Source organism: Magallana gigas, chromosome 7, assembly GCF_963853765.1.
Source record: "Magallana gigas chromosome 7, xbMagGiga1.1, whole genome shotgun sequence".
Taxonomy (NCBI): Eukaryota; Metazoa; Mollusca; class Bivalvia; order Ostreida; family Ostreidae; genus Magallana; species Magallana gigas.
In genome coordinates, this window is record NC_088859.1 from 16,025,527 (window position 1) to 16,036,526 (window position 11,000).

Genomic DNA, 11,000 nt, shown 5'->3' on the forward strand with positions numbered 1-11,000 from the left:
ATTTGTAAGATCCAGTTGGTGAAACTCTTTAAAATTTTCATTTTTTAAAGAGTTACTTAGTTGTACGTATACTAAGTTGGCCCACTTATTTTGAAATAATGGACCAATATATTATGCTGTAGGGTGCGTTACGTGAAAAGCACACACCTGTATCCACAGGAGCCCAGAAGATGATTGTTTACTTGTGCATTTTGACATACATTTGATGACCTAAGTAATCGCAATCTACCTTTTGAACCCTAGCAAACTTACTGTCTTCGCCTCAAACCACATTTAGCTTGTGATCTCCCAGGAGAGAGAAACATCTTTATACGGACTTAATCGTTTCCAATCATTGTTGTTGCGAACTGATAAAAATGACCATATATATATATATATATATATAAATATTTTCTTTAAGTCTTTGACGAATGAGAAAAAAAGACAAGACAGCATTCAAAAATCTAACCAATGACTTTTTATTTCTCAATGTCCAGAAAAACTGATCATTAATATTTCTCGCCTTAAAAGATATTGAGATGCCTCCCTCATGCATTCTGTCTCTCCCTGTTAAAATCATACATATACAGTATACATGTTTATCTATTTTTATTAATTAAAAATATATTTTTTTAAGAAGTGGCATAGTTTTATTAATATTCCATATATGTTCTATTATTTTGTCTGAGTGAATAAACTGAACTTGAACCTTCTGTTTGAATGATCCTTGAAACATTCAATATGAATACCTATGGTTACTGTATTATAACAGCTATTGGCATGTACATGTAAATAAAGGATACATCTTGTACTGAGCCACAACACATTCAACCCACTGGCGTCGGAAGCAAATTAAAAGGGGGGGGGGGGGGGGCTAGACTAATCCTCAGAAATATTGAGAAAAAAGAACTCATTCCCCAAATCATGGAAATCCTAATCCGTGGGGGGGGGGGGGGGGGGGGGGGGGGGGTTATACCTATACTTCAAAAAAAAAAATCTTACGTACCAACCCAACCCCCCAAATCATGAAATTCCTAATCCGGGGGGGGGGGGGGGGGGGGCTAGTATGCCTACGATTCCAACTTCTCATTCTTTCAAGGTAAATTTAGGAACAATTATCTTTGCTCCAAGAAAAAGTGGGGGGGGGGGGCTGAACCCTCTAAGATGCTATGTCCCTGATGGTTAGGTCTAACTTTGCAAAAAAAGTGGGGGCCTAAGCCCCCCCCCCCCCCTAGCGCCCCGGTTCCGACGCCTATGCAACCTATATGTCTAAGCCCCCCCCCCCCCCCTAGCGCCCCGGTTCCGACGCCTATGCAACCTATATGTCTTGTGTGCATAGCACGAACTGTCTTTCGTTGTCTTACATACAATGTTTGTCGTTCAGTATTCAGTGTTCGGGGGGGGGGGGGGGGGGGGCTAGTATGCCTACGATTCCAACTTCTCAGTCTTTCAAGGTAAATTTAGGAACAATTATCTTTGCTGCAAGAAAAAGTGGGGGGGGGGGCTGAACCCTCTAAAATGCTATGTCCCTAATGGTTAGGTCTAACTTTGCAAAAAAAGTGGGGGGGGGGTAAGCCCCCCCCCCCCCCCCCCAGCCCCCCGGTTCCGACGCCTATGCAACCTATATGTCTTGTGTGCATAGCACGAACTGTCTTTCGTTGTCTTACATACACTGTTTGTCGTTCAGCATTCACAAAAAAGATGGAAATCAATGTCAGTTGATTCTTCATAGCAATGCCTCAAAGTTTACGAACAACGCAGTTCCTTTTTGTTAAATCAAAGTACTAAAAGTACTGATATGCGTTGCTATGTACAAGCGTTATCTAGTTGACAGCAAAAACATTTAAAGATGTTTTACCTACATTAATTTTCACCTTTCACCTACAGAACCTAAAGTAATTATTTAATGGACCTACATTTTGTGACGGGTGTACATGTATATAAGGAAAACTGTTCAATATCTGTTGTCAAACGTGCACAATTTGAATTGAAAATAATGTGTGTATTTTAATAAAAAGCCCCCTGAGTTCAATGTAGTTGATGAGAAAAGATAAAAAAGGCAAAAGCCACTCACCCCAGAAATGGTAACTAAACCCTTTAAGATATAATTGATATTCCGAAAGATAGCTGGAATGAATGCCATCATATCAAGGTAACCCTGTGCAAATAAAAAAGTCTTTGCAACTTCATTAACAAATCTTCCGAGAAGTCTTATCATTGAAGTGAATATACTTGACAGTGCATGTCATCATAACCTCGAAGCAAAGACGAATAAAAAACATTTGAGGTGGAGCGACAACAAGAGCGCGTGTATTACAGCTTCATTTAAAAAAAATCCACAATTTTACAAGTAAACTATTTTTCATAATGTTATTTAGTTTATGATATGTTAATTCTTTTTTTCTTTATCTTTTTTTTTTTGGGGGGGGGGTAAGCAATTTTATCATATCGATGAAGCATTTCTTGTTCATGAATATGCTGCTTGTTGTTGTTGACGATTTAAAAAAAAAAATAGAAAATTGAACTATGTACTTGATATTTGAACCAGTTACTTGTACAATGTAGATTTCACCCTTATAAGGTGCATTTGCCCTGATATCTCACAATGCTTTCTGTGGTGAATCATGCGGGGTATATAAAGGAAGTGACATTGCAGAAAAAATACATAATCTGAGTTAGCTGGTTTTTTTCTACAATGTGAGAGGTGAGATAAATGATAAGTGGCTATAGAGCAAACGGCGCGCAACGGTCTATCTCACCGAATTCTTCGGTTCTATAAAAACTCTGCCATAGGTGGATGCAAAATACACCTTGGCAAGTTTTACTGGTGAAGCTTTAAGTCTGATATTTTAAATCATATATGTAACCAAAAAAATAAGAATGGTTCTGAATATTCCCGGCTTGGTGGCGGTCATTATCTTCTACGTCGTCATCCTCGTCATCGGACTATGGGCGGCCCGCCGGACCAAAGGGGAGACAAACAGCGAAAATGTGATGCTTGCTGGGAGGAATATTGGGACATTTGTTGGAGTATTTACTATGACAGGTATTTGTTGATGGGTTTTACATTTTTTGCAACGAAGTATGTCTCGGCAATAAATGAAATCAAACAAATTTAATAGACCATCAGTAATGTTGAAATGATAAAAACACAATTTAAACTTAAACAAATAATTATAATATAAACATTCTAGATCCTAATGTTTTCATCGCAAACGACTCTTCGCTAAAACTGTAGTTCTAAAATGAAAATTAAGCAGTAAATGTTTGGTTGTAATTTGCATTCGAGAAACCATACTTGTAATAAAAACTTACTCTCGATTTTTCTTGCTTGTTAGCTATTCCGTGTTTTGATAAATGGATGCATTACGGTTAGTTAATATTCGGTTAAAGGACTAAGTGCGGTTTTATGCAATTTTTGCCCCCCCAAAATCAAAGTTTTAGAAAGAGCTTTAAAATAAGGTGAAAGATAGTTAAAATCATATTGGAAATAAAGGTGTAAAAGGTTATCACCACAGTGACGTCATAATCTAGAAATGACGTCATGAATATTGCATTATTTTGAAAAATTGATGTTTTGTTGCAAAATATGGGTGTTTTCCGATGGTTTTTCGACTGGGAAACATCGAGCGCAGGCTTGCTCAAGTACCATATTTTAGTATAATGTGTATAAATATCTGAAGAAAAACATATGTTAAAATCGCACTTGAGCAGACCTGCGCTCTATACTTCCGAATGCAAAATATAGAGCAAAAATGAGAATATTTTCATTTGTTTGCAAATTTGCGGGAATTGGGCCATTTAGGTGACGTCATAGATACACAGCGAAAGAGCAATGATGACTAAAATCATTATTATAGTTATAGTCATCCTCTATACAATAATTTGTGAAGATTTTATTTTTATACGATACTATTTCAAAATTGGTTAAAATCGGGGGTATATATTTGACCATACCGCACATAGTCCTTTGATGGTCTTCCTCAGCTAGGCTCTTCTTTTCAGCTACTTGGGTGGGAGGTGGGTTCATCAATGGAACAGCCGAGACAGTGTTCAAAGACGGTCTGCTCAACTGTCAAGCGCCGCTGGGTTATTCTCTAAGTCTTTTTATTGGTATGTACATGAAGATATATAAGATTATGCTATGTCTAAACTCTGCATTCTGTAGAATTTTGCTTTCCAGATTACCATCAAAATGATATGATTTTAACGTAGAAGTATAATAAAATCCATTTTATCCATTTTTCATTTCACTTGGATGTTTTAGGAGGTGTATTTTTCGCCAGTAAAATGCGTGAACACGGGTATGTCACAATGTTGGATCCATTCACCCGGAAATATGGGGAAAGGATGGGCGGACTGATCTACATACCGGCGTTGCTAGGAGAGGTTTTCTGGTCAGGGGCCATATTGGCTGCTCTAGGTTTGCCCCAAAAATTTATATATTTTAGCATAGATACATGTAGCAACATATTCAGTTGATACGTTCAAATATGTTAGTACTTGCAGATACAAGCACGAATAGTTCTAAAGTTCTTAAATGCTAAACATAAGGATATCATAATGCAACAACAAAATAATGCAGTGATACAAAAATTTAAACAATTTGTGCGCCCAAAAAACATATATTACCTATATATGATAATGTAGTACATGTCGATATAATATTCCCTTCTTTGAGATAACTTCTGATATCAATGATTAAGGGAGTACCCTCCGCGTCATCATCGGGCTCTCTCACGAGGTGTCCATTATCTCCTCTGCCTGTATCGCCGTGTTCTACACCCTGTTTGGAGGACTCTACTCCGTGGCCTACACTGACGTCGTACAACTCATCTGTATCTTCGTGGGCTTGGTGAGTACTTGTGCACATTTTCTAAAAGTCTGTTAAGTGGGCTAAGTATTTTTAAATTCATCGTAAGAAAAGCACACGATTATGCAAGATTGTTAGACAAGATATCTCTAACGCGAATATGTCAATTTAATAAGATTTAAAGATTTTTGTTATTCTAGTATTTTCTATGGTATTGACAAAACTCGGATGCAAAAATCAATTGCCTCAAACTAATTTATAAGTCGTAAATTCAAGAATGTTTCAGTGTCAGTAAATTTGAAATTAATCGTCTAATTCACCAAAATGACATGATTTCATTTAAAAAATTGCATGAATTTGAATCATCGAAATAGTATTGTACCATTTACTTTATACTGAGAAAATGTAGTACGTATTTTAATAATTTAGAATTGTTAAAAAAATCAAATTTAATTGCAACCTTTATGTGATATATAGAATCGTTATAATATCCAGAACAACGATAAGAGGCAATTTACAATAACTCTATCGATATCCTGTTAATTTTTTACCCTTCTAGTGGCTTTGTATTCCATTTGCCATGACGAGTGAATTTGTAGGAAACATCTCCGTCAATTCAACCAGTGCATGGATAAAGGAGGTGGAATCACTCAACACAGGGGTGTATACCGATTCTTTCCTCCTGCTTATCTTTGGTGGTATACCTTGGCAAGTCTATTTCCAACGAGTTTTGTCTGCAAGAACAGCGAGAGCGTCGCGTTATCTTTCATTTCTTGGGGCCCTTGGGTGTCTCATAATGTCTGTTCCTTCTGTCCTTATTGGTGCTATAGCAGTAAATGCAGGTAAGACATAATACTCTTTTTTGATAAAAGGAATTTCACAGATATCGATTCAGAAAGTTATAAAAAAGCAAACATTTGAAGAATAGAGAATCATTGATTTGATAATCAAAATTAGTTTCCTATTTATTCATTTAATAGTATTCATGCGCATATTACAATTTTGCTTTGTACATTCATATTAATAACCTTTTTCTAGATTGGAATAGCACTGCATATGTCACCAAAGACAACTTCAATGCATCAGATATACCGAACAGAGCGTCTGACATCCTACCATTGGTCTTGCAATACCTGACTCCAGAATGGGTCTCGTTCTTTGGACTTGGTGCGGTATCAGCTGCCGTAATGTCGTCTGCTGACTCTTCCATTTTATCCGCCAGTTGCATGTTTGCAAGAAATATCTACAAGATGATATTCCGTCAAAAGGTATTACAATCTGTAATTGTACGATATTTTAATATCTTTATATTGAATATTAGGACACTTTTCATCATAGAGTGATATATATTTAATGTTTCATTGATAAATTTACAGGCTTCTGAAAAAGAAATAATCTGGGTGATGCGGATTGCAATTTTCGGCGTCGGAGCCTTAGCTACAGAAATGGCCATCAATGTGGACTCTGTCTATACTTTATGGTACCTTTCTTCTGATCTCGTCTACGTCGTGCTTTTCCCACAGCTAGTCTGTGTGATTTACCTAAGGAACTCGAACACATACGGGTCTCTCTTGGGATACATAGTCGGCATGTTCTTTCGGATAGCTGGAGGAGAGCCTTCTCTGGGCATTGGTACGCTGATAAAGTATCCGTACTACTCTGAAGAGCACGGACAGATGTTCCCTTTTAAGACCCTTTGCATGTTGATGTCAATGGTAACGATCATCGCCTTTTCATCTTTGACTGATATTTTGTTTAAGAAAGGGATAATACATCATCGTTTTGATGTGTTTAAGTGTGGACTTTCCCAATCTAGTTTCGATGAAAAGGTTCATAACAATCTGACGTTAGATCACGCTACTCTTACCGTTAGTGAAGCTGGGTTTACACCTCCAATTGAAGAAGTGAAAATTACCAGGGATGTTTGATAATATGCACATAAGTTTTACCAATCTATCTAATGAACTAACTGTTTTAATAATGTTAAAAAACAACGGTTTAGCACACATTGTGCATGATGCTTGCTTATTCTTAAGAGATATTCAATTTGTATTTCAGCAATAGGTTTTCGTAGGCGATTTTTCCACATTGAAACAAAATGTCATTAAGGTCACTAAGGTGATACTTGCAACCGTTCTTTCGGTTAATGACAGTGAAATAAATGGGACACTTTATGCTGAATGAATATTAAAATGTGATTCTATGTAAATTTATGAAATTCTATCATCGAACCGTTCCTTCTATTCTCATTTTAATCGAAGTTAACGGGCTTTAAACGTTTTATTTTTGAATTTACATCGGGTTTTTTTTTTGGCGAAAACCATATTTGATTTGTACAACATCAATTTATATCTTCTTGATTATGTTGATTACGAAAGTTATCAATGTCTCGGGAGTCTCTCGGCTCTATTACTTTGCTGTTGCAAAGTTCTAGAGTTAGTTTTTGAAATCCAACCGTTATATCATAATGGCGGCCATTGATACAACACTAAAAATATTATCAAATTTTAGAAAATTGTTTAGTTTGGCGATAGGCAGTTCATCACAAAGGTAATACAATGTAAAGGGATATGGTATACACTATAAAACTGTTAAGTTAAATAAAAACCTTTTCTTTTACCAGTTTTAAACCTATGAAAACAATAACATGGCTCGACCCTTGTTTATCAAACAAGAAATTGTAAGCTCATTTCTTACTTGTTACTCGACAACTCAATAAATTTACAATCAAATTTGAAAGATCTTCAGAAATACTTTAGCTAAGCATTACAGAATACAGTATATTATAGACTAGGGTCTAATCTCTCAACGTATCAATGATAATTAACAAAAACACAAACCAGAAGCACGTACACATACACCAATAAGAATTATGAATACTGAACAACAAAATATATCACTTACATTGAAAATCAAGAATCCCTTCACATCAAGGCATGATATCTCTGGCATCATGCCTTCAGAGATAAATAAGGCTTAGAAGGCCACAAACAAGGAAAGGGACACCTGCACGAAGGAAACAAAAAAGCTACCCAGCTGGAGACAAATACACATTGTTCCAAAGAAGGCCAGGACCCCCCTATCAACACATAATGGATATGGACATAATGGATATGAAGCCACTTCTTTCTTGAAAAAACAAATCCTCATAAACTTATCGCCAATGAATCAGTTTTGCATCATTAAATTCCTATTCCTTAGCCTTTTAGTTGCAAAACATAATTAACGTCATTCAAACAGCAAATCTTAAAAAGTCCATTGTGACGTAGTATCCTACCATGCAATATGGGTGATATCCATTGCTGTTGATGTAACATGTGATTAGATTATATTCAAAACATCATCGACTGAAACCCCGTCTTGAACCGCAGGCCAGCCGACTACTCTAAGATCCAGTCCCGACTTCTCAGACGATTCAGCAAGTTATTTTTCCGATTTCACTCTGAAAACCTTAAAAGAAATTGTGATTGCTCTTCTTAGGCCATCGGTTGATTGATGCTCAATATGGATTTCATACATATTTCATTAGGTTTAAGATGTTCACAGAAGTATTCCATGCTATTAAAAGCTGTCTCTCTACTTTATGCCATTCCTTACGAGCGGAAAGTACAATTTTTGTATGTGTAGCTGAATGTTTTGTGCTAATGTTTTCATTAATTGGTCCTAATATCACCGAAAAGTAATGAGTTAATTCGTAAAAAAACTTTTAACTTTAAAATTGAGCGAATGAAATATCGTAGTTTTTTTTATGTTGTTGTCATTTTTAAGTTTAAAAAACTAAATAAAACTAGATCTATGAAACGCAAGGTTTTTTGACAGTTTAATAAAAAAAAACCTGATGTTGAATAGACTAACGACAGCGGATTCCTGGTGATTGCTGAAATTTACGTGGCTATTTGAAGGTAGCTTAGAGCAAACTGAAACATATGAATTTCTAAAAAAAAAGGTACTGCTTCTACTGAACTGCAATATTATTAAGCCTTTATCTTCTTATGTATGCGCGGGTAACATGGTATTGTTTGAGCTACGGAGCGTGTTGAATACTTTACAGTTATTTACAAATGAATGGAACCTAGATGTAAATGTATCTAAAATTAAAGTTGTTTATCTAGGCGTTGTGTTCAATTATAAGGGTATATTTTTTATCACTTAAAAACAATTAGCGGCACAAGGTCGCAGAGCCATATTTGCTCTCAAATCAATATTTAATCAGCTTTATTTAAACCATTGTACTTTGTTTTCTATTTTTGGATACATGTGGAACGACAAAAGTAATTTGAACAGTACGTAACAGTCGTATTTGTCTACCAATCATTCGAAAAGGACTTAAAGACAATTTTATTCAAACATTGCACAGCAAGATGCAAATAGAAAGAAAATGTTTTATTTACAAGCATTTAGTTGATAATTTTTGCTTACAGTTTTATATAGAAAAATCAATACTAAAGTTGTACAAAAAATGTATTTCCAAAATGAGGGTGTCCTCGCATAATCTGATTATTAAAACGGGTCGTCACAAAAATATACCAAGAGACAAAAAGATTTTGTAAAACTTGTATTACAGACATTGAAAACGAACATTGAATACTTGTATGCCCAATGTATTTAACATAACGATCAAAGCTAATCAAAAAGTATTATTGGTGTAAGCCATCCATGTACAAATTAATACAGTTACAAAGTGTAAACAATATCAAAGAATTGTGTAATTTAGGAAAATTCATTTACAAAGCCCTTACATTCAGAATGGTTTAAACTACATTGTGCCATTTGCTGATTTAAATTGTTATTACTATCAATATATGTACATGTATGTGTTATTTTTGTGTACATTTTTCAACCTGTATGTCATTCTCCAAATACAAATTCTGTAAACATATGAGTTTGTGTGTACGCAAGTGATTTTTAATAACTGACCGTCCATTTTTGCCTATATTTTTGTTTGTATTGTTCACCACTATAAGTGCTATAAGACGTATGTCTTTTACAATAAAGAAATTGAAAAAGCAAAGCAAATAATTAGTGCTTAAATAAACTATTTACATTTTTTTCAATGGTTATACTTTATTTACAGAATTTAACCGATTTAATATACATTTAATATAATTAATAATTCCAACACATTTAAACAAGATTATCAAATCAGTATACAATTTCAATCTTGTTAATCAATTGCTCAGGCACAAATATGGAAACTCAATCATTAATTGCATTTGTAGAGTAATAAACAAAATAATGATATTCACAAAAATAACAGCAGTTATATATATACAAAAATATACCAAGAGACAAAAAGATTTTGTAAAACTTGTATTACAGACATTGAAATATATATATGTAAGGGCTTTGTAAATGAATTTTCCTAAATTACAACATTTTTAAGGTAGTCCTATACTCGCACTTAATGAGCCTAATCATTCAAAACTTGGTTTTAAATACATGTATACTGTAAACGTATTACATTTGGCTGTGTATTCTAAGTAGCGTTTTGACGGAAAACGGCGTTCGCTAAATCAAGTACATCGCCAAATATCAAATATATTTGTAGATAAATAAGTAAATTTAGAAATGCGCTGAACCAAATTCACGATAACGTTTTGAAAAATCATTTTCCGACTAAGTGGTACTTTCACAGTAGAAATAAAAAAAGGAAGAATGTATAATTGTTTTTCATTTCTCATGATCAGCAATATATCCAACCTTGCGCAAAACATTGAAAGTTATGAAATTTTCAAGGCTTATTTTTTATATTAACTAATTATAAATTTTGGTAAAAATCTTAACGGGACATACAAAATAGAGTTTACACATTTGCTTAAAGCTACATATTTAGCTTTAATATTTTATATTTATACAGTTCATCAGTGACAAAGTCTATAGCTTTAAAACTTAATTTATCAATATTTTTTTGCAAAAATTATTGTAAATCAGTACGTTTTGTGGAACTGACTTTTTGGAATACAACACAAATATGTGCGTTGCAAATATTGTCATTGACTCAAACCTATTTAACTGGTATTTGTCCTATAAATTAAATAAATAACATGTTGACAGATTACTCTCTACGCTTTAAGCTCCAAACCAAGTTGAATATGACAAAAATTTCCGGTGAATATTCATATCTTGGATCATTTTTGTGCTTAGGCCTGGCAACATTGTTAGACAGATTTCAAATATTAGTTAATGATTGATTAATAAAATACCAGAT

At 34.5% G+C, this 11,000-nt stretch overlaps 1 protein-coding gene across 1 annotated transcript; it reads left to right on the plus strand.

Annotated features, from left to right (window-relative positions):
* Positions 1–2,463: 2,463 nt before the first annotated feature.
* On the plus strand, positions 2,464–6,845 carry LOC105347170 (high-affinity choline transporter 1-like). Its single transcript, XM_034457634.2, has 7 exons — positions 2,464–3,025; positions 3,985–4,092; positions 4,247–4,402; positions 4,686–4,834; positions 5,352–5,634; positions 5,831–6,060; positions 6,169–6,845. The coding sequence occupies exons 1-7, from the start codon at positions 2,860–2,862 to the stop codon at positions 6,718–6,720; spliced, it is 1,644 nt and encodes a 547-aa protein (XP_034313525.2). The 5' UTR covers positions 2,464–2,859; the 3' UTR covers positions 6,721–6,845.
* Positions 6,846–11,000: the final 4,155 nt, after the last annotated feature.